Here is a 27,494-nt window from a genome sequence, read left to right on the forward strand (position 1 = left end):
ACAATAGCTTCTTATTGACAAACCGTGTGTAGGCTTACTATTGCTCGATAAAGCGCGATATATTTTAGGTTATTTACGCGATCAGTTTCTTTAATTTTCTCTTATTTCGTACCTTAGATGCTTTTCTTTGGCGGCAATAGTTAAAATCTAATAACTCCATGATAAGATTTCAAAGTAATCAAAAGTGATTAATACGTTTTCGCAATTGTTTGTAAGAAATCCGTTAAAGCCAGACAAGAGTACTAAGAAAACCCTGAAAAACACGTTTAATGCATTTGATGGTACAGTGATATGGTATGAATACAGACTACTTTGTGCAGTAATTATTAACCAGAAAGTGGTAGTTTTTCAAACTGTATAAAATTAATTTCAGTCAAAAATAAGAAAATGAAATCTTACGAAATCAGATAATCGCATACTACAAAACATTTCAAGTATTCAAATGGACACACTTAACTAAAAAAACATCCATATTGTTTAAACCACTGAATCATGATAAAGCACATACTTAGAGAATGTAGAGTTTGTAAGGTTTTTCCAGGTCATCAGCTTCTTAAGTATTTATCGGCATTCATTTGCATAAATTATTCAAGTGAACACAGATAAGTGTAGTACTTACTTATTAGTAGACACTTATGGAGCGAAATGTTCTACCTACAAACAGTAAATAAGTCCAAGTTCTCTACTGCTCATTATTTATCATATTCAACTTAAACTGGCGAATAATTTTGATTACTGCTTTTTTTAAAAAATCTGTCATCTGCTAGAACTCAAAACGGAAACTCTCTTTTCGGCTTAGAACTAACGTTTGAACGACTAATACATTTTACAGCGGGGACTTTAAGTTTATATTCACTGTTGTTTCTACAAATCACAAGTCACACATCCGGTGATTGTAACCGGCAACTTGTGTGTTAACAAATACATAATCTGGAAAATAGTTATTAGATCTCATGTCATGACGAATAACTTGGAATTCTCGCATATAATTCCTTGCATTATTTAGCTACAAATTATATTTATGAAACACACTAGATTTTTATTTCTGATATTGTAACTCGCTTGCAGGTTTTTTAGCCAAACGTTTAACACTTGGGTCAAATAATGTATACGGCCGTCTTCAGTTTTCTGAAATAACTGGTATTGTTCTTTGGAGGTAGTAAAATCTTAGGCAAAAAAAGGTTTTTTCATCGAGCACAAATTGCCTGAGAAACCTAAAGATCTTCGTTTACATGTTATATATAAACTCAATTTAAAACGATCACAGATAAAAAAATAGTAGAGCAGTCTAAACCAAAAATCATCTTCATAATGACCGTAGTTTAACAAGAATTAGTTGTTGACTAAACTCATCATTTTCTAAAGCTTTTTTGTCTAGAATTTCCTGATTTTTGTTTCCATATTCCAACCGTCTTAGAAACTGACGTATATTGTTTCCTGTAAATAACCAACCAGTTAATATTAAATAAAGTCCACTAGGACTACTTATCACTTAGTGTAGCTTTCATGCTGCGATTCGATTGATAAAATTTGATGTGAACTAAAAACTTGACAGTAAAATATCGATTACTACGTGGTACTTCACTAGTAATTTCACATGGAACACCAGTCCTCACAAAATTGTAGATAGGCTTTACAAATCAGGACTTACCTAGATTCAGGGTTTCCTACCGATTGTCTCTTACTTCTATTGTCTACAAAGCCACTTCGTGACATTGAACTGTGAATGAATCATTTTAATCAAAACATCGTGTTAAAAGTTTATTTTTATTACTAAGAAACAATAATATGCTGATTATAATTCAGGCTTATTGGCATTGATGATTTCAAACAACTATTACTGTTACTACGTAGAACAGAAATCGATAGTCACAGCTCAGCCAAGTAATTAAAGATAAAATACAGTAACAAATACCTGAAATCAAAGTTTACAACTGTTCAAATGGTCATATTAAACATTATCAGTGATAAAATGGTTAGTTATGAAAAAGAAACAGTGAGCTTAGAGTGACAATCCGAAAGACAATAAATGTTGTGAAATCTGAAATATATTCACAATGAATAATCAACTATTAAATCCGAAAATTCACTAGATATTATAGGATTACCACGAATACCGATGAAAAACAGTTTACACGTATTACAGTAGACCCTACTTTTCAAAAAGTCATTCTCATTCAAAGTATTCGAACACACAAAAGTATTCTCTTCATATACGAATATCATTGGTAAATTCTCAATGCTTGTATGAAATCATTCAATTAATGTTACGAAACTTATTGCTGAAGCTTCGTTCAAAACTACCAAGAGAAACCAATACCCGTGAAACGCCTATTGTTATCAGTAATTATTGTATAGTTAAGAATTAAAAGTAAACTGACAAATAGATTATGGAAAACATTTGAGTAAATCACTTGAAGAAGAAAGATTTTATTTTCAATAGACTTAGACTGACAATAAGTAATTCTTTATGCATCATATAATCCTCTACTTTTAGAGGTCTAAAACTCAAATAAATAAAAGTGAATAATTTAGTTTGTTGGTGAGTTTCTTAAATATTCTGCTCATTTGTTAAATGAAGTAAACGATATTTCAATCGTCATTAAATAGGAATGAAAAAAAGCTTGGACCAGATTGCCAAGCGAAACGTTGAATATACTTCAAATTCATTCGCTGAGATTTTACAAATATATTATTCCTATTTAATGTCTTATATCAACCCGGCGCTCAAATACTGTGGAACTATTCGCTCTAATTTAGACGAAAGTTCTTAGATATTTCAATCGCTTTGAAATATATCTCAGTATTCGAATATCAAAAGTGATTTTATAAAGTTATTTCACTCTTTCTATGAATAATTTGGTCAAGATGAAAACTGTTAAGAAGAAAACACTCCTTTTCTCATAAAACTTCTTGTATATGATTTTTTTTCTTAAGTTGATTGATTAGTCACTGGCTTTAAGTAAGTACTGATGACAAATGCATAATACATACCAGATAGAAATGTATCCACCATCGGTCTCATAGCAATACATCATTAAAATATTTAGTGGTTTTACTTTAATCTCTATCATCATGTGCGTCATAAGGCGCTGATTCAAATAGACTGTAGCCAAATATCAATATATACATTTTAAAGAGTATACTCTCTGTTTAGATGCTGTGCTTACACTTTTACTTTCTCTTGGTGAATAACCAGCAAATCCAAAAATATCACTAATTAAATTTTTTCTTAACCTGATTTAAGAGTAACATAAGAATTTCAGCTATTTTTATTTGGCTATTTAAATGTAAGGACAGTGAGTTACTGTAGATTTATGTATCTTAGATAGAATATGTACTTAGTAATTAGAGTACATGGGAAATTGCATTTTATAAGAAAGTGTTAAGGAAGTACTTTGTCGTTGAAAAAACATTGACTGTTCTGCAATTGATTTAATTATCTTCGCTTTTGTGAAAATTCACCTCTTTTTTAAGGATGATAATAAAGAGAAATTTCTCTTCAACTCCTGCTATCGATGTGTACATAGATGTATTCATGCGACAGTTACGTTTCAAAGCTTCTAACGAACAGTATTTTTCTTTTATTTTCACAAATTTTAATTTCCCATCTGCTTCTGCTAGCTGTTAAGTGATTAGTCCACAAACTGAACTGAATGTATTTTGATCAGATTGAATACAAGAATGAGAAATTCATTTTCCTCACGCAAAAGTAACATATATATTCACTTGTTTTCTTAAGTGACTAGGCACATCTACTTGATTTCACTCAAGTTACAAAAAAAATGAAATAATCGGAAATCCACTAAATAAAATAAGCAATCTGGTTAAGACATCAATAAAAATCATGCCTTAGCAGTCTATTTCATTTCACTCATCAAACAACCATCTATTAATTAAGATATTGAGATTTAATGAAAGTTTCATTAGATGGTCTTCATTCAAATGTGAAGTTGGGATTAATGATTACTGTATAGATTTCCACCCTTTTCTTTCTCTAATTTGGTTTGGTGTTTCAAAAGTAGAAAACAATATAAGAAGGTTGAATAAATTCAGATTTTGAAAAAATGCTATAAAATAGTCCAGTAGATTACATTAGGCTCATTTATGCATGGAATTTACCCATTTAACTGCTGAAAAGCATATTATGAGTAAAAGCTCATAATAAGTTTCAATATTAAGTGCTACTAAAATATCAACTTGATAAATTTCTGTATATTCAACAGATTTTCTTAAGAAGTTTAATGCTATTCAAGACTTCTGAAGAAAACTTTTAATTAGTATATTTCATTACATCTTTTGTCTTCCAGATCTCCCACACTGCTCAGCTGTGAGGCGGTGTCTGCAAGTATTGTGCTTTAATTATTTTAAATAGTAGTGGCGTTACGTATGCAACTTGATATTTTATTCTATAATGTAGTTGATAGCAAATGTAATGCTTTGCGATATATACTATGTTGCATAAAGAAAAATATCAGTTCTACTGTTTGGTGAACAATTTAAACGTGGTATTTGCTTCACAAGCTAAAAAGAAAGGTCCGACTAGTCATTCGTCAGGTAAATAAAGATAAATTCACTTTGAATATTCTCAAATCGTTAATTACAGTTAGTAAGTTTTTAATGCTTGAACCAAGACATTTATTCAAGCTCATATTACCATTTATATAGTAAAGTATTATATATTTGCTTAAGTGGAACGAATCTTTATGAGATGAGAACACATTAAGTGGCATTTCCACAGACTCTTATTTAATTTACAGACAGATTTCATATATTCCACTTCTTTATTTTCAAAGAAAACTAACGAGATGTTAAATGAAGACAGAAATGAAGTATTAAAGATCATTTGTCATTACTTTATCATGTTATTAAACTCTCTCCAAGATTACTATTAAGATTTCTAAAACGATTTTTTTTGAAAAAAAGAAATTTCTGAGATAATGAGAATTCAGGTAAAATCATAAAAGTCTATTACATCATCATTTGCCTTCAGATTCTCTTGAAATCGAACTTTATTTTCCATATCATTGGTCTGTTGTTTTGTCTAAAAATACAATATGAACATGTGTTGTAAATAAGCAATTATAAATTTACCTTTATGTCAAGTACAATCTATGAAGATGCAATTTCGATGGGTTTAACTGGCAAATATACTCATATGTTGAGACTATAAACCACGGAGTCAACTTTGAGCATTTCAAGCTTCCAGTGGACTTGGGCAATCAAAATTCCATCTTAAGAATAATTCTTTTCCATCCTTTTATATCCACGCTCATCTTATCATAACTTTAAGTTATTCGAGTAACATTCGTCAATGGAGCTGTACAATACCGTTCCTAAAACTTCAGATTTCCAAAATACCACGATTTTGGCCAATTTCGTACAACTACATAACTTTGTATCATTGATTTTTGGTTAACCAATGCATTGTACAAGATTTTTTAAAACTACTTTCCTCATTAATATAAGCCTTAACCTTGCTGTTGTATCTAGAACCTTGATCCTTACTATGCCGCAAACTACTAGACTACTTGAACGATAGAACCCGCAACGTTGCAAAAGAGAGAGGACAAAGACTAGTAAGTAGGAAGTTTATTCCCCAAATCAGTGTCAAAATATAGTACAGAAATCTCGTGTATTTATAGTTTTTTGGCTGAATGTAAATCATCATTTCGGTCAACCAATAGGCACATAGGGGTCATGCTAATCTATGACGCCTGGTTTCCATTTCTGACCGCCTTGATACCACTTTACAAGTACTTTTTCACCCACCTTTAAGCTGCGGTCGCTCGTCGGATACTCGTGTACAGGCTTCGTTGTTTTCTTGGGTGGTAATATTCTGTCGAATATCTTCCGGATTTTCCTTCCAAACATACATTCTGCTGGTGACTTCCCTTCTGGCACCATCGGGTTAGGTGTGACTCTGTAGGTCATTAAGAGTCTTCTGACCACCTGTTCCGGGTTACCCTCTCTTTCCCCCTTAAGCAAAGCTCTTTTAATCATATCTACAAACCTCTCAGCTTGTCCATTTGATTGGGGATGGTATGGAGGAGATTGAAGGTGCCGTATACCATTTTCACCTCAAAACCGTTTGAACGTTGAAGACATAAATTGAGTGCCAATGTCCGTTACTAAGATTTCTGGGACGCCGAAACAAGAGAATAGACTGGGTAATTTGGAAATTGTGTTCTCCGACGTCGTACGTTTCATTTCCTATACTTCCGGCCACTTTGTGTAAGTGTCCACAATGACTAAAAAGTTCCTGCCTTGTATCGGGCCGGCAAAATCCGCGTGTAATCTTTGCCAGGGACCATCTGGTTTCGGCCACGGTTGTGGTTTTACTTTCATTGGGTTCTTCGCCGCTTATAGACATGATTCGCAGCTGTGGCACAACTGTTCTATATCTTGATCCATAGAAGGCCAGTATGCGTAGCTTCGTGCCAGTGATTTCATTTTACTCATTCCCGGGTGCCCCATATGAAACTGTTTGAGTACTCGTCTTCGGAGAGTGCTGGGGATAACAATGCGTTGGCCAAACATGATGCAAGAATCAACAATTGTGAGAGATTCTCGTCGACGGAAGTATTGTAAAATCTCTCTTTGCAATCGTCCTGAGGGCCACTTATTGAGTAGAAAATGGCGGACAGTCTTCAAGGTATTATCTTTTTTGCTTGCTTCTTTAATATTTTCAAATGTGATCGGCAGGGCAGCAATTGCATCTGTTAACACAGCCTGAACTTCCGCTCCAGCTTCTACTGCGGCGACCAGTACGTCTTCTTCATGTTTTGCCTGGGAACCAATCAGCCTTGAGAGTGCATCAGCTTGTCCAAAATTCGTCGTAGGATGGTATTTAATCTTGAAATCATACCCCAAGAGCGTTGTTGCCCATCTCTGTAAGCGGTTAGCTGTATAAACAGGAATACCCTTCTTGGACCCAAAGACTGTCAGTAGGGGTTTGTGGTCTGTTAATAATGTGAACTGCCTACCAAATAACATCTTGTGGAACTTTTTGACCGCGAAGATAATGGCTAGTGCCTCCTTCTCTATTTGACTGTAGTTTCATTCTGTCACTGTCAGTGATCTGGATGCGTGGGCAATGGCTTTCTCGGACCGGTCAGGGTAAATATGTGAGATCACAGCTCCCATTCCATAGTTCGATGCGTCTGCTGCAAGTACGATAGGGAGTGCTGGGTCATAATGTGCAAGCAGTAGGTTTGAGGAGAGCAGCTTTTTCAGCTTTGAAAATGCATCCTGACATTCTCGTGACCAGACCCATTTGGTATCCTTCTTTAGCAAATCATTTAACGGTGCACGCCGACGATGCAGATCCGGGAGAAAAACACCATAATGGCTAATCATTCCCAAGAAAGAACGCAGGGTTGTTACATCAGTTGGTGGAGGCATTGTCTTAATCGCTTTAACGTTTTCAGGGTCAGGTCTTCTTCCGTTCTTGTCAATTATAAATCCCAAGTAATGTACCTGCTCCATGTAGAAATCGCATTTTTCAGCACGCAATCTGAAACCATAATCCTCTATCCGTTTCAGGACCGTATCCAGTTTTTTATCCAAGTCCGCATAATCTGTACCCATAATAAGTATATCATCCAAATAGGCAGCAGTACCAGGAATGTCCTGTAACATGGTATCCATGACTTGTTGGAAGATTGAGGGTGCTGTCTTTACCCCAAAAGGAAGTCTGTTATATCGGAATAACCCTTTATGCGTGTTTATCGTCAAATAATGCTTGCATTCTTCAGCAACTGGAATCTGTAAGTAAGCTTCTGATAAATCCAGCTTTGCAAAATACTTTCCTCCATTCAGTTTCGCGAACAAGTCTTCTGGTACTGGCAATGGGTACTGGTGTGCTTCAAGTGCGTCGTCTAGTCCTGCAGAATAATCTGCACATAGCCGGATGTTTCCGTTTAGTTTCTTAACAATCACTATTGGTGCTGCCCAATCAGAAAAATTTACTGGTTCTATAATTCCGCTTCTTTGGAGTCGTTCTAATTCCTGCTCAACAATTGATAGAGCTGCGTAAGGTACGGGACATTTAGGTCTGAACACTGGTCTTGCTCCCGGCTTTACAGTTAGTAGTGCTTTCACCTTTCTTCATTCTCCCAGTTCTTTGGTGAACACTTGACTATGTTTCTGGAGGACCATGTTTCTCAGGTTTTGCTCAGTGGGTACATCCGATCTCACCCGACTACATATATGATTAATTGGCTGGTTAGCCAACTGCAACATTTCTGTTAGGTCAAGACCAAGCAAATCTAGTCCTGGGCTTTCAGTGAGATATACTTTCACATTCTTCTGTACATTCCCTTTTTTAACTGGACAGCATATCTCTCCAGCAATATTTACCTTCTCTCCAGATACACTGAGTGCTAACTGAGTTGTAGGGAGCACCAAGGGTTTGCCAATATGACTCCAAGTTTTCCGACTGATAAGTGAAATATCTGAGGCAGTATCAAGCTGCAGACGGGCACGGCGTCCATTAATCTCTAAAGTCACATATTTTCTTCGATTATGTTCTGTTCTGGTATGTGCCACCATTATTCTATTAGTTGATGAACAGTTTTTACGTCTTCGGTAATGAACACTTGATGAACGACGGTGTATCTTCTTTTTACAACATGTTTCTTTATGTCCTTTAAGCTGACATTTGGTGTACCGGTAGTTTTTGTATGGACAGAACCTTTTGTAATGCAGCTCTCCGCAAAGCCAACATGCGGATGGAGGCTTCCTAATGGTTGTGTTCTGCTTTTGCATATATGAATCTTTCTTCCCACTTACTGCCTGTACACAAGGAAGTTGACCATTATTTTCTACCATCGAGGTGTCATGTTTCAAGTTCACCAGACGCTGACCTTCAGTGGTCACCTCTTGAAGGGTGATATTTGGACACTGTTCAATTTTACTTAGAATTCTGGTTCTGATGTCGGCATCTTCTGTAGACTGTAAGCTGCATACAAAAACAAGACATTTGAATTGGTCTTCTGTCATTGCTGATAGTTTAAAACGCTCACATTCACGATTTACTATGCTAGCATGTTGCACCCAACCATCGTTGCCAACTTTTACTATCTTCAGGCACTGATACCGAATATTGAACAAGGAAGATTGTTCACCAAAAATTTGCGACAAAATTTTAACTGTTTCTTCGAATGAAATGTCTCTTGGGTTCTTGGGCAAAATGTAATTAGTATATCGTTCATATTCAATGGTCCCCAGCTTTCGTAGTAGTACTCTGACCTTGGCGGCATCATCAAACGTTTCTAGGTCAACATTAAATACATCTTCATATTTCTTGTACCAAGATTCGAATGTTACACCAGCCAAACTATCAAAATGAAATTCATGCATGGAATCAATGATATAATCAGCATGCGATTTAGCAGAAATATCTGTAAGTCCATTCTTATTGAGGTTCATTTGCTGGGTTAGTGTTTCAAGTATGCGAATCTGGAACTGCTCGAAACGTTTTTCATGGCGCTCTAGAAAAGCTTCGAATTGATCAAAGGTAATAGACATCTTGATATATTAACCCCGTCGCCAGTTGTTGTATCTAGAACCTTGATCCTTACTATGCCGCAAACTACTAGACTACTTGAACGATAGAACCCGCAACGTTGCAAAAGAGAGAGGACAAAGACTAGTAAGTAGGAAGTTTATTCCCCAAATCAGTGTCAAAATATAGTACAGAAATCTCGTGTATTTATAGTTTTTTGGCTGAATGTAAATCATCATTTCGGTCAACCAATAGGCACATAGGGGTCATGCTAATCCATCCAATGGGGGAGCTGCACGTCGACATTCTAGAACATTCCCCTAGCAGTGATTGGATGGAATGTCTGTGGCTCTTCCTGGGCGTCTTGGGGCTTCCTAGAGTCTACCGACGAGCCGTCCTTACACTTGCAGACTGGAAGGAAACTGACAACCAGTCTCTTATTAAATGTACTTGGAATATTATTGAATTTATGGCAAAATAATTAAGTTAAATCAACATTCTCAACCTTCAAGAGGCTAGAATCTTCCAGACTCCATGACGAAAATAATTGTAAACATTAACGGTGAAATAACCGTGAAACTCTGCATTATGGAGGGGGTCTTTAAGAATTTGATGTAACACCTCCGAAGGTCGAAAGTAATGAGTAAAATGCTAGTTGACTGATGAACGCAATGATATGCTATCGGGTGATATTTACTTACTAGGCAGTATTATTAAATCAAGTTTCTAAATGATTAGAAATCAAAGATAAGACCACAGAACAGATTAATAGGTTTCTTGTATTGAAAAAATGGCATGCCTATATACAAACTAAACATGATGAAGTGTTAAGGTGTTTGAAGGAAATTATTTTGTAGGCCACTTTCCCTGCAACCAATTAATAACTGATCGTTAGGCTTAGTTATTGCGTATCGCATTGCCCTGTGAAAACTGCATCCAAGTTCTTAAGGATATGAAATGATTGTCCGACAAATATTGTTCTATGATGAAAACAATATTTGTCTGATGCTTATGATTCTGAATAAGTAAACAAATATCCAGGAAAAACGTTAATTTCATCAGTAATCTTCCAGGAGTCTGATGTATGTCTCCACAACTGAATTTATTTCGTCTAGATTATTTGACTTTAAAAACCCAGTATATCGTTATAGCTGCAAAAATGTAATGTATGACTATGTTTAAATTAAGCTTTCTCGTTATTCGATATTAACTGTGACGTTATTAAAGACCGAAAATCCATAGACTTCTTCAGATACTTGTGTCATACAATTCATGTAGGATCAAACTCAAAACTCATTGGTTAAACGTTAACCTGAATTAATTGTATCACTTTTGTTATCATTCCACGTAAGTCTATGTCTTCTTTCAGATGCTTTTTGAAAAATTACAGCCGGGAGTATGTAGCAGTTTATGTTTTAGAAAACCAAACATAACGTTTTCTACATATTTGTACAGTATGTATTTGAACGCTTAACCAAACTATAGAAATATAACAAGATGGCAGTTTTTTTAATACTAATTGGAAAAGTCGTTACTTACAAGAAATGGATAACCAAGGTCGCTTTGACCATTGAACCTATTTTGTTCTTGAATGTTTTTCATTTCAGACTGGTTCTTTTCATTTCTGTGATTAAAGGTGTTCTCGTCATCTTCATAATGAAGGTCTTTCGTAGGTAAAATGTTCTTTATTTGTTTTACAACATCCTTTTCTGTGGTTTCCATTTTAACAAACACTCCACCATTTTCTAACTTTTCATCATTCCTGTTCCCTTTCCTTATTTTCCTTGCATAAAAGAAAGGATAACAGATCAAAGGAAAAATGACAGTCAGAAAGACATCTCATCTCACCTAAATAGGTTGTTTTTATCATTCACTGAGTGAAGGAGGTCAACTCAAAATGGTAAAACCTATTTTAGGTGGTTTTAGTAAAAATCCTTACTAACTGACTGACCGACTTACTAACACGTTAGCCTAAAACCGCAAAGAACCGATTCGAGCCTCCAGGTCAAAAAAAACCTAAACTAAACGAAAAATAGCTTATAAAAGAATAAGAACGTTTATTTGAAATTTAGGAAATTAGCTCATGAGTATTTGAAGCTCCATCAACTGATTAATGGCAAACAAAGTATCCATGTGCTGCGACAATGAAAACTTCTAACCAAAACCCATAAAAGTCCTTCTTATTTATTATAGCCACCCTTCTTCATAAATGTTGCAGTTAATCATGTTCAACACAGTTTGTAAAAAAACTCAAAAAGCTGGAATTCAATAGAGTCTGGACATACAAGTAACTCACATGACCCAAGAATCCTACAAAAATGTTTCGTTTTATACAAGGAGAGATTGAAAGAGATTGACATATCGGTAAACCCAAAAGATATACAATTAGCTGTGCCATGGCAACAAGTAATTATTAGGTAAATCTGAATTTCATGTTAATCCTTTTAATTCATTTCATATTAGGCAGACAACAAAGATATGCTTTCATTTGTCCCTATCAATTTATTTGTATGAATATACTATGAACAACTAACTTGTTTAACACAACACCAACTCGCATTGATTTTTTTTATTTATCCTCATTTTATACACCCTGTGACATGTTTGGATAATAACATCTATCAAATTGTGTAGTTTCATTAACAACTCTAACCAGAGGTATTATGTAATTAATGAGTACCCTCATATCAAATCTATATACACCTGTTATGTTACCTCAATTTCTCCACTTTTTTACATCAAATTAGTCATATTCACTAAAACAAATCTCACGATAAGTATTGTTAATATCTCTGGAAGATTTGTTCTGTATACAGTTAACCTGTGAACGATCTATTTATATTTGATAATTTTAATGACTACTTTCTTTCAAAAAGCTTAGACCGAAACGCCGAGCAAACTGTTGGATTTATTTTAAGTTCAGTTGCCAAGAGTTTTACGGATATAATCTTCTTTTTAGGGTATACAGTACGTTTCAACCAAACTAGTGGATGTTTTTTTTCCGAAACATACTATAATACTAGCTGTATTCTTCACATAAGAAGGCAGAATTATACGTTTTAACAAAAGAGAATATCAAAAACCAGGAAACTTAAATGAATTCAGTTTAATACTCAAAGCTATTATCGTTCTTCGTCTACACTTAGTATTATCCTGGTTCAGTTAACGATTATTTTGAATGTCATAATAGTGAATATATACATAATTCACTGAAATATAACATATTTTCTTTTCAGTGCCACACACTTACCATATACACGTTATAACAACATATACATAACAATGCACACACCACTATATGTGGTATGTTACAAAACAGTGCCTGAACGCTGTGATGAATATGCCTAATAATTCAATAGATCACCCAGCTTTCTAATTCTGATATTTTAATACTATTAGAAAGCTTTAGTTAAGTAAATGAAGATTTAATCTACTCGGCGGTATTAATCATCTGTGTTGATATAAGAGAGATCTTCGATCAAGCAAGCACTTTCTGTGTAGTAGTAATTTGAAGTATCTGATATTTATTTACATAACTTGGTTACTGAAAAGAATTAATAAGTAGCTTCAAATTTCTTTCATTTGAAATCAAGGAGTCATGTATAAGCTTCTGTAATAAATTAAGGGAAAAAAAAATTAAAATTCAAACATTGGAAAATATTTCAAAAACCGGAAATAATCATACACTTCTGTTTGACACTCATTTTCCCTCACGGTTTTTCTTTGATATTTCTGAATTTCAGCTTCCTGTTCTATCATTTTCTTTCTGATTAGATTTAAGAAAGATTATAGCATGATTCTCATCAGGCTCCTTGTGAAAAAAATTACGAACTAAAAAGCTGTTTACAGTTAAAGAGTAGAGAAGGTTAACTTCTGTCTATAAAGTGTACTAAAAATCATACGTTTAATGTATCTGTAGTGTGTTTAACATTTGTTAACAGATTGTTAAATCGTAACTTAATTTACTACGTTTGATACAACAAATTTTTGTTTCCGTTTACTTATTTACTTCATACAATTTTAAGGTTTCAGTTTATAAAGACTACAAGCAACGGTTTTTCAGGCAACACACACATGCTCAACTCGACACAGAGCAAAAAATGTGTTTGTCGTATGATAATTTAGACAAATTTACAGTATACACCATAAACGATATCTGTTATACAGAGTGTAAACATAGAACACAAAAATGAACAAAGTGACTTATTCAATAAAATCGGAAGTTATCGATTGATGAGCTGTGGATTTAGTATAAAACTATTTCTGTCTTACCAAAAAATGTAGTCTTATTTAGGTCATCAAATAGAACATTCCAATCATAACATTCCGCTTTTAATTAGTAAAATATTTTATTCGCAATAATTAACCTGAAGATCATTTCTCATTGACTAAACATAAATCTAATCAAAAATAGTAAAATTAAGCAACTATTGAAAATCATATTTCTTCACATCACCAATCTCTTCAGCAGTGAGCCATAATGACCCATTATATAGAATATTAACTTTTTATTGCTGTTCCATAGAATAGGATTATTGTGGTTATTACATATCAATAATCATGATTACGTAATCATTTAGGATAAACAATATGATATTGGTTACTGTTCAGTGAACGATTATCGTAAATATCTCGATCCTATAGACAGTCATTTGAAGACCAAATAAATCAGAAATAATGTTTCCTTAAAATGTTAGTTCAAACCTCAAGCAATATGTCAGCGCCATAATGATAAATCCTAAGTGACACTAAATTTAGATCAATGGCTTTTTATTGACTTCCTTGAACTACCTAACATCAGTTCTTATACACACAAAATAGAAAATAGTTGACAACTCACTTCATTATTTCATAATCTTTCTTCATTTTTTCGCTTGATTCTGATAATGTTTTGTTTAAATGTAGTAAATTAGCAATTTGTGCTTTAGCAGACGCTAATTCACTTACCATGTTCTCATCTCTTTGAACAATCGTCGATACTTTTGGAACTTGATTAGTAACATTCTGGGATACTAAGAAAAGAAAATTGGACAGTTTAAAATAGCTTAAAATACGTTTGTTTGCCTTATTACAACTTATTTACCATACCTAAAGCTGGGACTTTTAAATTTATTAATTATAAGCTTGTAGATTAAATCTAATATTAATAGACTTGAAATATTAGTCAGAAATAAAGAATTTTCTTCACTACTAATCGGCAACCATCAAGACCATTAATACTCAGTACAATTTTATAAAAAGATGGTAATGACTGTTTCACACTAGTGAAGTTATATGAATGAAACTGCTAAGAACAAGAAAGTCTCACTTGTGGGTTGAAAAATGTCTAATCCTGCCTTTGTGCTTGTCTTTAAATGCAATTTTCACTGAGACACAGAAATACACACGGTGAATCTTGATATCCCTTATCTGAACCTTTCATTTATCTGTTTTATTTATACTGCAGTATATAGCTGGGACGAAAGGTGGTTAACAAGTAGAATTGAAGCTTGTGTGTTGGTAAAATGTTTACAATCGTTTTTGATCACTTCCATTATATATCAACCAGTTAAACAACGAACATTATTTATTTAACAGACATGATTAGGCTATCGCTCTTCTAAGCTATGTGGGACCAGTGTCATTTAAATGATCCCAGTTTATTCTCCAAGTATCCGGCAGATGAAAAACAAAAATAGTAGAGCTTTCAACAAATAAATTATCTACAAATGTTTAGGCAATACTGAAAATCTCTAAAACTTTTTTCTATTACGTCACTAAATTAGATAAAAGCTTTTGTCCTCACTCGTAATGCCTACCCAAAATAAAAATAACCACTCATTTCAGACTTATAATTTATCAAGCGAAAAGTCCAGACTTATTAAATACCATCCGCAGTTGATGAACATTGAAGAATATCCCTAAAGTACTCTGTTCCATCAATTAATATATTTTAAAACTATGAGAACATCTTTAAAACTTTGATTTGAAAAATTAATGCACTTTATATCTACGCTTCGTTATATTGTCGAAAGTTCCTCTGATTAATGCAAGGCATTTAACCATAAAATAATTCTACCTGACACTATACTAAGAGGATATCGTTCCCAATCGCTCGAAAATTTTAAACAATTTCATGATCCTCGTTTAGTTTGATTCCTAAACTTTATTCTTTCAACAGGTGTTAAGGAAATTCCTAAAGCTAATAACTAAACTAGTGTAAAGAAAACTAAGAAGATTCAAGCAAAATAAACTTACCAGTGCTTCCTACGATCGTGGCCACCAAAAGATTCTCTGAGGACGTTTTAGAACTTCCAATCTTTCAATAAAAAATTGAGTAAGGTTTAGAGAATTAGTAAAAGCCTGACACACCTGCACATTACACTCATCATCCTGACAAGCACGATAAGGAGCTAAAACGTGGAATTAGAAAAATCAAAAGTCAAATATTACTGACCATATCTTCCAATAAATTCATCTGATCATTATGTGGAGATGCCAAATAGTCTGCACAAATTTCAGATCCATTGATGGATCATTTGTCTGATTTCAACAAATTATATTCAACGCCTAAACTAAGCACATCACGATGTCGTGTCCCTAAACTTAATAGTCACATAGGATTCCTTGACCGATGTATCTTCATCAGCATTCAAGATGTAGATGTGACTTACACAGCTATCCTGTGGAAGCTTTTAATATATACATATATATGGAAAGAATCCTGAACTGTTCATTGTTTGGTTATCAGAATTTACTGAGATAGTCTGTAATTTTTGCTTAAATACATTCGATTGTCCCCAACCGTTGTTTTGTTCACTACATTTGGTGTCGCTGCCAACCAGAAGGAGGAAGGGTGCTGTTCTGCGGACGCCGCTGCGGGTCTGGAGTGGAGGTGCTAGTTGGGGCAGTCTGGTGAGGAGAGGTGGCGTCGAGTGGAGTGTTCTGGCGGGGCGGCGTTGGCTGTAGCGGGTGCTGTCGACGGAGAGGAGCAGTGGGACGTGCGGCTGCTGGGCGGACATCGGATGTAGATGGCTCAGCAGGCCGGTGGAGTACAGGTGTTGAACGTCCCAGGTGCCGGGTGGATGCGGATGTTGGTGCCCCGGCAGGTCGACGGAGCTATGGAGGTCAGCGCGCCGCAGACTCGACATTCTGACGGAGAGTTTGGCACAGACTGCAGTGAAAGAAGACAGTGGCGTGGCGAGCAGAACCACCACATGGTCGAATGCTTTAAAGGGGGGACGAGTGTGGTGTGGTCTACTTATATCTATATAAGTAGTATATGGTGTTGGTCAGACATAGAATGTATTTTGCCAGAAGACCGATGTGCAAAGAACTGAAATGAAGCGCAATCGTTTGGAAAATGCATGAGCAATGAAATTAGAGAAGAAACAGAGAAGATTGAAACATTTCGATAATGCAATGAGAAGACGAAGTTTATCAAAATTATGTGATATATTAGCGCAATACATTTCGAACAATCTGATCACACATATACTTGTTAAGACATTTTTATATGAAAATTAAAAGGTCAACTAGACAGGTTAAGGTAAGAAAATAAATAAAGTACACAAAAACAATGTGATGACTACTCTGGATAATAAATAAGCATTACCATTTAATTAAATACTTAAAGGATATGAACATAAAAACAAAGACAATGTGTTCTTTTGATGTGAACACTTTATTTACAAATGTACCCCTGAGAAAAACTATTGATATTTTATGTGACTATATTTCACTTAATAATCTTCCATTGCCATTTCCTGTTGAAACTCTTAAAGATCTATTATTATTATGCACTGACAATGTAAAATTCACATTTCAAGGTGAGCACTTTCGACAAATTGATGGCGTAGCTATGGGTAGTCCTTTAGGACCGTTGCTGGCGGATGTGTTCATGGGGTATGTTGAAAATTTAACTCAAAACTCAATCCAAAAGATGTGTCTGTATAGACGATACGTTGATGATATCATAATCATAGGGGATAAATGTGAAGACGTAAACCGCTTGTTAAAAGAACTCAATACAAGTCAGAAGCATATTTCTCTTACGTGCGAAGAAGAGAAGAACAACCAACTTCCTTTTCTAGATATACTGATCAGTAGAAGAGGAGATGGTTCCATCCAACGTTCTATATATAGAAAGCCGACATGGACGGGGCAATACCTTAATTTCCATAGTCACTGCCCAATTCATTACAAACGTGGTTTAATTAAGGGCTTATTCAATAGAATCAATCGTATTTGTACTAGTGATACTATTGAAGTAGAAACGAGGCTTTTGACTAATACGTTAATGAATAATGGTTATTCATTTAAGTTCATAAACCGCTGGAAGGGTTGCAATACGATTAGACCTATGACGCTTCTGGCACCCAAAAAGCGAGTTTATATTACATTACCATTTAGGAGTGACTCTAATAGTCTCATGTTGAGACGGAGACTAAAATTAGCCATAAACAGGACATTCTATGCAGCTCAACTTGTCATCATTGAAAAGACAAGGTCGGTGTTTCACCAAAAACCTAGACAGCACATAAGCGATTGTGTCACATCCCATTGTGTATACCAATTTACATGTATGTGCGGAAACACGTACATAGGGAGGAGCAATCGTGATTTGCAAATAAGGGTGGCGGAACACATACCTAAATGGCTACAGAACCAAATGAATGGTCAAATAAGATCACAGGATAGACAAACATCTTCCTCTATTGCGAAACATTTAGTTGAAACTGGTCATAAGGTTGACATCAAATCAGCATTTGTAGTGTTGTACAAAAGCCTTCAAGGACGTATACTAAGGTTTATTGAAGCCTTGGCTATACGGAAATTGAAACCCCCTTTATGTGTTCAAAAACAATTTGTTCTTACCCTTAACCTACCCTGGTAATGCTTATTTATTATCCAGAGTAGTCATCACATTGTTTTTGTGTACTTTATTTATTTTCTTACCTTAACCTGTCTAGTTGACCTTTTAATTTTCATATAAAAATGTCTTAACAAGTATATGTGTGATCAGATTGTTCGAAATGTATTGCGCTAATATATCACATAATTTTGATAAACTTCGTCTTCTCATTGCATTATGAAATTTATCAAAGGGACTAATTGTTTTAAAAGATTGAAACAATTGGTTGTTAATTTGCAAATTGACTGTTCATTGTTTGGTTATCAGAATTTACTGAGATAGTCTGTAATTTTTGCTTAAATACATTCGATTGTCCCCAACCGTTGTTTTGTTCACTACAATACTTGTTTTTCAACAGCCAAAAATAATTTTTTCAGTGTTTCTGTGACCCTCCTAGAATCAACTGACATCAAAAATGAATTTCCGAACTCATTGGAAAACTTACTGATATCCTCTTTTACATCGTTTGATGACAAATGTCTGTAAAGCTTTTGAATTTTGTTTACTAAACAGTGGTTCTTTGCTATCAACTCCTGTTTCTGCTGATCTAAATCTTTGATTACTCTGCTCAATGTTTTAATTTGAAAATTTGATTGATTTTTTTCACTGGAAAAACGTTTTTTTGGTTTACTAGTCGATTGTCCTTTTTTCTCTGAACACTGATCGGATAATATATGATTTTGTTCCTTTAATCGCTTGATTTCTGCAAATGCAGTCTCCAACTGTACTCGCAACTCTTCAACCCGAGTAAATTTCATGTCTGTTACTAAGCGGCTTAAAAAATTAAAGTGAAGATTATAGTAGGAAAAATAACTAAGTTCATAAATGTCAGTAAAAGGAATCCTAATTGGCAGCTTAGAAGTTAATCCTAACCAACCATTTTAAAGCTCTGATCATAACGTAATTACAGTTAACAGATAAGCTTAAAGAGATATGATCTCATACCTTACTGAAGTTATTTACGGAAATATGTTGCATATACTTGCAAATGGATTTGACTTATAACTTACGAGCAATTACTGTCTTAAAGTAATCACTAATAAAAACAAGACCTGTCATATCTTGTGTGAATACTATGATGTAAGTACACCGAAATGATAAGCATCAAATAACACGAAGTTACATGGGACCCTTTATTCATTATACCCTCATTAACATCAGTAGATCAAGTTTTCAAGTGTGAAAGCATCAACCGCTGGACCTTGAAAGGGTAAATCTAACAAAAGGGCCAGTAGGTAATACCGGAGCATTCTGTCGTTTTGAAATTTTAGACTAGGGAAAAACACGTATCTCATGTTCCTTATTTTTGACCATTCTTAAAAGAAGTTAGTTGTGGCTATTTTCAAGCGCATCATGTTTCTATATCTGAATAGATTGAACAGGCACTAAGTATATTTCGAAGTATAACTCCTCGCTTTCATGATTTTGGCATCCACTTGGATCAGAAAATTACCAACTTTCCAAATTAAGCAAGATTTAATTCATGTTTGCACTGTGTCATCTTACTTATACTGAGAATCTTTATCTTGAAGTTGGTTCTGCAGCTTGAAAAACTTTTGATGAAGTAAACGAATATTTTCAGGTGAATTCTGTTTGCAGCAGCCTGCATTCTGGTTTATTTTTGAGCTCTGTCAACACCAAAACTTTAAGATATAACACTTCCTTACTTCAATAGGATTGACCAGCATCGTAAGTCCATTCTCTGTTTTTACCGGATTTTCTTTTAAAATACGGCATTGTGCGTTTATATCTTTATTTTGTTTACTAAGTAATGCTACTTTCTGTAATGAAAAATAAAGTTTTCTCGTAAGATGTTACTAAATCGACACCCAATTCAAAAAAATATTACTAGATGTTTGACTGTGATCCTGTTTAATCAACGAAAATCAAAACAAATGGAAGACTACTATAAACTAGTGGTAATTGTGAGACGACAAAGTCAATAATTTATTCAAATGATTTCCTTTCAGTTATCAGAGTAAAATACAATGCAGCTCAAAAACTCAAATTAACAAAGAAATTTATGTTTCATCAGACGATTTATAAGTTTTAATAGTTGAATCTATGAGTCAATTAAAGCTAGACCAATATGGAAAACCAGGAAGCACTGGATAACCGTTTCTCCCTAGTATGGGACTCTTCAACAGTGCTCATCCCTGACCCCGTATACGGGACTCGAACACAGAACCTTAAGTCTCATGCGCGAACGTCTAACCTCTAGACCACTGAGCCGGCATCCAACGGTGTTAATGTCTAACTTCCATCGATTGACGAATGGCTGCGCAGCTATTCATCCCTTGTCTGAGGTAGATATCTGCCTCTACCCGACACAGATTGAACTCCACTGGTCACAGCTTCTCACTAGAACTTCAGGAAATCATCTTGAAACCAGTCACCAGTGAGCACATGATGATTATGATCAGAGTGGAGTTTGTAGTAATTCTAATAATTGAATTAATGAGTCAATTGAGGCTAGACCCCATATGCGGGATCAGGGATGCGCATTGCTCAAGAGTCCTATACTAGGACGAGATGGCTGTCCAGTGCTTCCGAATTTTCAATGGTTGTCTAGCTTACATCGACTCGTGAATTTAACTATTAAAATCACTACGGTCTCCACAAACCCCATTCTGATTTATAAATTAGCCTGTAGTAATCAAGTAAAATACTCTCATTTACTGACAAGAATTTCTTTTCACTACTTTAGGCAGAGAATTAAATGCATGGGTAAAAGATTAAAATTCTCATAGTAGGATTTAAGTATATTTGTGGCCTTGTAAAAATGTGTGATGTTACTGGATGCTTCAAATTTAGGAAATGAAGAGCAAATATGACTGTAATGTCGAAAGTAGACAACAAAAAATATAGACTAAAGCACAACCACAATGCATGTGGTTTAGAAAAATATCCACCACAACTATTATTGCCGTTATAATCATTTCGAAAATAAATATGTGTTTGAGATTGCACAACTTGAAAAATGAATTCTCCTCAAGGAGAACTCTAGGCTGAACAAATCTTTCTTATTGTATGTCCCATTGGGTGAACTTTGCTTGGTTATAAATGAATTGGAAAGATTAACATAATGTACAGGGAATAAAGAATGTTGACACCACATAATGCAAATTAATCACACATTTTGTATCGATTTCGTCTTCTCATTCAGTTTCAGTTTGGAAAGGACAGGAAGCTTGATGGCCTGTGTTAGTCCTGGTAATGAAGGTCTCTCAGCTGATCCAGCTTTCTTTTCAAAGAGTCGACGAATGGAGCCTCAACCACGTGCTGAGGTAATGAATTCCACTCGTTGATGATTCGATGGGAAAGTCGGTAGTTAGCTGACAAGTAATTCGTTCTGGGCTTGTGAACGTTTTTGGAGTGTCCTCGTAAATTTTCTGTTTTGGGAGACAGAAAACTGAGGGCATATCAGGTGCAAATTTATCACTAAGCAATTTGAAAACTGTAATCAAGTCGCCTCTGATTCTTCGATATGACAGCAAGAATAGGTTTAGCTTGGTCAGTCTAGTACCATACGGGAGCTTCGCTATTACGGGAATCAGCTTAGTTGCTGTTCTGTAAACCCGTTTCAAGACTTGACTGTCTTTTTTTAGGCAGGGGCTAGCTGCTTGTATGCAGTACTCAAGTTTAGGACGTACGAACACTGTATACAAAGTCAGAAACGTTTTAGCGTCGAGATGACTAAAAGCCCTGCGTATGGACCATAAAGTTCTGAAACCTTTGGCGGCTATTGCACGGCAGTGTGCAGTAGTCTTTAAGTCTTGACTAACGATGACTCCTAAGTCATTGTGTGTCTGGACAATAGGTAGCTCAGTGTTATTCATCGTCTATGTATCTGTACCCTGGTGGCCAATATGCATCACAATACACTTGGAAGTATTTTTCGGCGATTGCCAGGTTTGGGACCATTCAGATAATTTCTCCAGGTCATTTTGGAGTTCTAAGCTATCACCCTTACTTTGTATCGCTCTCCATATCTTGACATCGTCAGCATATAGCAAGACTAATGACTATAGTAGACGAGGGAGGCCATTTACGTACAAGAGGAATAATACTGGCCCCAAAACTGTACCCTGGGGGACTCCACTAAGCACAGTTTCCCAGCTAGACAACTTGGAGTTCACCCGTACTCTTTGTTGACGCCCAACTAGGAAGTCTTTTATCCGCATCAATACATTGCCTCCAATCCCGACATTCCTTAGCTTATATAACAGTCGGTTGTGCGGAACTTTGTCGAAAGCTATGCTGAAGTCGATGTAGGTTACGTCTACAAGTAACTTTTGGTCCTTAAGAGCGCACCAGCTTTCACGAGCGACTAATAAGTTAGTGAGACAAGAATAACCTGTGCTAAAACCATGCTGCTTTTCCGAAAGGATCCGGTTTTCATCGAGATACTTAAACAGCTCCTTCCGAATAATCTTTTCTAAGATTTTAACAACTACACTAGTTAGGCTAATGGGTCGGTAATTCTCAGACTTATGTTTTGTACCTGTTTTGAAGACAGGACTTACCATGGCGTTCTTTCAGTCTTTTGGTAGACGACCCTGGGTTACGGATAGATTAAAACATATACTTAAGGGGTTCGCAACAAAGTTAGCTAATCCCTTTAGTAACCCAGGATGCAGTTCATCGGGTCCAGGGGATTTGCCTATGTCAAGCTTAATTAGCAGACCAAAGACATCGAGTTCTTTAATGGTCACGCTGTCCAGTGTTTGTGTGGGGGGATTTTCATGGACTGGTGAGAAGGGTGTTCCTATGGTGTATACATTGCTAAAGTATTTAGAGAATACTTGAGCTTTGCCAAAGTCGTCCTCCACTAGTGATGAGGCAGTACTATCTCCCCATAGTGAAGGAACATTTCTTCTTCTTTTTGTCCTTTGGTTCATATACGAATACAAGCGTTTAGGGCATTCTATGGATTCCTTAACAATTTCCTCTTCGTACAGCTTTCTGGACTTACGGAGGGTCGAGGCACAGGTATTCCGAGCTTTTTGATACTGATATTTTGCCTCGTCAGTCCTCAGTAACCTAAATCTATCCCACATTTTCCTTCTTTTACGGGGAAGGATGCGAAACTCCCTACTGAACCACGGTGGGGAGTTTCTCGGCCCCCTAGATGTAGTCCAGGGGATGTGGGGGGCAGTAACTTTTAAGTATAAATTTCGAAATACGTCCCAAGCCGTTTCGATTGAGGACTCTGGGTCTATTGTCCAATCCACTGACAATGCTGAGTGCATGATGTCTTGTATGTTTGCTTTCCAGACGTTAGGTCTGGATTGAGCTGACGCGTGCTCGTGATCGACAGTTATATAGAAGTCAAAGGTTAAAACTGCATGATTACTTTTGCCTAGAGGTGGCATGTAATCAAGGTTCGCAAAGTCATCCTCATAGTGAGCCAATATAAGATCTAGTAAGGATGATGCAGAGCCTGGGTCGTACCTAGTTGTTCCCTTCACGTGTTGCACTAGGGCAGATGTGATAACCACATCAACTAGTTACTACTCGAAGGAATTATCTGGCGATTCAGTTCGCAGATTTCCCCAGTCCACCATGGGTGTATTAAAGTCTCCTAGGATTAGACATCGATCACTTCGTGACCAAGTGTTGAGACTGCTTAGCAGGAACTCATTTGCCTCACAGCTTAGACTGCGATAGATCAAACCAATCAGCAGCTATTGTCCCTTGCATTTCAGATGGCAGCTAACTAATTCATACGTCCCACTCTCATGGGATACACTGTCGATAATGGTGAGTGGGATAGTATTCCTAATAAATAGAGCTACTCCCCCTCTTTTACGCTTTTGTATTTTGTTGGCCCTCACTAATGTGAAACCTTCGTGGTCAAGTTCCCTACTATCTAGAGACTGCGTCAGCCAAGTTTCTGTGGCTGCGATTATGTCTGGCTTAGTAGAGTCAATCTGTACACCTAGTTCCGATCGCTTATTGAACACGCTCCGGGCATTCGTGTAACAGATCCGAAGCCTATTTAAGTGACTTCGTGCTTCACCCAGAGTGGCTTCAGCATCATCCTCTGTCGAAGCCTCAAAAACCGAAAATTTACAATTTTCAGGTCTTTTTCGCCAGCGTCTAATCTAAGCTGTAGTTCTTTTTCGGCTTCCTGTCTTTTTACACGGTCCGCCAGCGGTAAGTCCTTGAGGAGAAAAACTCCTGAACCCTTTATGTCCATTTTGTAAGATTAAGTCGCGTTCGTTCGGGGATTTGAAAACTACTTTGAGCAGTCTAGACTATTAGGCTTCAAATTCGCCAGGCTATCTAGTCTATACACCTTTTGCAAGGTGACTCCGGAGATATTTTGAGGCATAACTTGATTGAGTAGCTGTTTTATCAACACAATGTCATGCTCAAAACGAGCTTTCGGTTCTGAGCTCTCACTCTCCTGGATTCTATGGAAAATGACTGATCTGTCGCTGTGATCAGACTTCGGCTTTTCGACTACTTTGGTGGGGGTAGGATTCCCTTTTACGTTGTTTTGTCGTTTTTCTTACGACCTGTACCCGATTGTCGACGTTGTTTGGAGTAGTAACCGCAGTCGCGTCAGGCGTGCTATGGGATTCCGGAGGGTTGAGGACGGCTTGGGAGGTCGAGTCGTGTTTCTCGCTGGAAATCGATCGAGCCTTGTGATTTTGGCTTCCGGAAGTTCCCTTCTGGGTACCATTTTGGATACGGGAGACAGAAGAGACTTTTTTTCGCGAGTTTCTGGTTGGGCAGACCTCTTTGGAGGCTGTCCTTCCTCCTTTGGGCGATGTGGGTCAGCATTTTTTGGACTCACGTGTGCTTGCCTTACGTCAATCTGCGTGTCGACAGATCAGGTTCTGACCGAAGTGTCCCGACCGCGCTTGCCGAGACACTTTTTCGCAGCATTGACCATTGAGATGGCCTCGGTTAACAGGCCATTTGCATCCAGACAGCACTGTTGACATAGCCACATGCAACCGTTCTTACTGAACCGTTTAAAAGCCGCAGGCGTTAGATTCGTGCAAACTTCGTGGTAAAAAAAGAATTACTCTATTCCAAGTGAAAGATATGACCATAAGTGCCAAAATAAAAACACATTTAACAAGCACACCACAAACAGAACAAAAAGCATAACTATAAGAACAAGCATATCATTACCATCAGTAACATAATGAACTCTCACTAAACACTAAACACAAAAAGAGACTAAGTGGCCCCGTAAATTGTCCCTCTAAATCCGTTGAATCTGAAGAAACAGCTAAAAGTACAGTTCAACTTGTTTCATGTAACTCTCATCTGGCAGATGTAATCAGTTTCTGAACATAAATAAGAATTTTCGGCTATTGATATTGTAGATTCTGTTGATTTAGTAGCTTTATCCATCTAGCAAGCTGAATAACATTTGAGGCATGACAACAACTCTATTTTATACTCCGAGGATCTTACTGTGTGCTTAAAATTTTAGTTAACTATACTCAGTTGAAAGCAGGATGGCAAAAAGCTCAGGGTGATCAAGTAAATTAGACAAGCTTCATCCGAAAGAGAATATTCTTACTTTTACTGTGCATTCTTTGACATGTGTGAAAATATTGAAAACAAGTGTAACTAAATAATCTGTTACCGGCTGGTTGGTGCTAAAAACGTATAGTCAGTTTATCAAGACTCATAATTACTAACGTTTACTCTTACTTTTCTGAGGATAAGAATCTCATCTAAATAATCGTCGTTAAAATTGGATACCGGACAATTTGAGTTTTTAGCAAAATCTCTATTTGTGTTACACATTGCTGAATTCCTTGTATAACGCTTGTCAGGTGAATTTATCTGCTTTCTCGAAAAACTTCCACGTATTTTATTTGAGCGTCCACTGTATCCTTCCTTATGGACTGATTCTGAAATACTACGAGCGGGCAATTGGCGTAAAACATTACTGTTCATCCATTCCATACGTTTCTTTTGGTCAACGCATATTTCGGTATTTGTGACGCGCGGTGTTTCCTGGTACATAGTGAAGTCAAGGACAATAAAAAAATATGATATTCGATATCCAATCTATTTCACTTCAACATATTCGACGACTTTTTTAACCATCCGATGTATATCAACTGTAATCCTTGCTCTGCTAAATGATAGCATGAAGCGAATTTCTACGGAAGTAGTTGGAAATGATAAGGGAATACACAGCATCTTTGTAAAAATAAGTTTTTTTAGAAGTAAGTTAATTTACAAATGCTTAAAAACATAATAAACATAATAATAGGCGTATCGTAATCTCCTGACAAAAACTCTCTTCACTAGCATTTATATCTTAAAGCAATATAATTTAGTAAGACCTTAGAAGAATTCAGAATGTCAGCACAACAGTTCATGATTCCATTTTAGAGGTCGTAATATTGTAGAGACAAAAATTTGTGATATTAGGAAGAAAGAATTATCACTCAGTTAGTATCCTCACTCTAAGATGGTCGTCATCTCTTCTGGGGTCATTGGTGTGATCGACGAAATGCAGTGGAATGGGAAGACTGTAACCACCTGACTTGACTGAATAAAGCTCATTCAAAACAATTTATGAGAAAAAAACAAGATGCAGATACGTATAGGAATTACATAATAAAGGAGCTTTTCGACAAAGTTCTGATAGGAAACTTTGTTTTATGAACTGCTTGACAAATGAACCACTTCTGATTGTATTCCTTTACATTCTGAAACATAATAATATTGGCGAACCACTACGTATAGATGGCTGCTTCAGAAACAATAATCGATATAAAATGAGATTCATTGCTGAGTCGAAATTGTTTCTCTTTCATTAGTCTAGTCTCGAGAGGTTAAAGTGACAGCTGATACTTTGTGTTCACTGAATACTCCTAATTCCATTCATTCTAATGATGTTGATTCCTTGTTGATTTCCATGCAATTTCTAAATTTTAATCAGTTTTTCTCAAGTGACCAGCAGAACGGACACACTTTGCTAACTGTACTATCATCTACGAATATCCTGAGACACTGATTGAGAAAAGCAACAATCATTTCAAGTCAACACTATTCAAGCACATGAAAATTGGATCTTATAATCTGTTTGAAAAAATATCCAGAGGTGCG

At 36.0% G+C, this 27,494-nt stretch overlaps 1 protein-coding gene across 1 annotated transcript; it reads right to left on the reverse strand.

Moving 5' to 3' along the window:
* Positions 1 to 3,435: 3,435 nt before the first annotated feature.
* Smp_021390 (subfamily M23B non-peptidase homologue (M23 family)) lies at positions 3,436 to 26,399 on the reverse strand (the record flags this gene model as incomplete). Its single annotated transcript, XM_018789072.1, has 8 exons — positions 3,436 to 3,624; positions 11,048 to 11,291; positions 14,349 to 14,512; positions 15,860 to 15,900; positions 18,847 to 19,175; positions 19,908 to 20,029; positions 20,069 to 20,182; positions 26,082 to 26,399. 8 exons carry the CDS (start codon positions 26,397 to 26,399, stop codon positions 3,436 to 3,438), a joined length of 1,521 nt encoding a protein of 506 aa, XP_018654552.1.
* Between the last annotated feature and the right edge of the window lie 1,095 nt (positions 26,400 to 27,494).

Source organism: Schistosoma mansoni, chromosome W (assembly GCF_000237925.1).
Source record: "Schistosoma mansoni strain Puerto Rico chromosome W, complete genome".
Taxonomy (NCBI): Eukaryota; Metazoa; Platyhelminthes; class Trematoda; order Strigeidida; family Schistosomatidae; genus Schistosoma; species Schistosoma mansoni.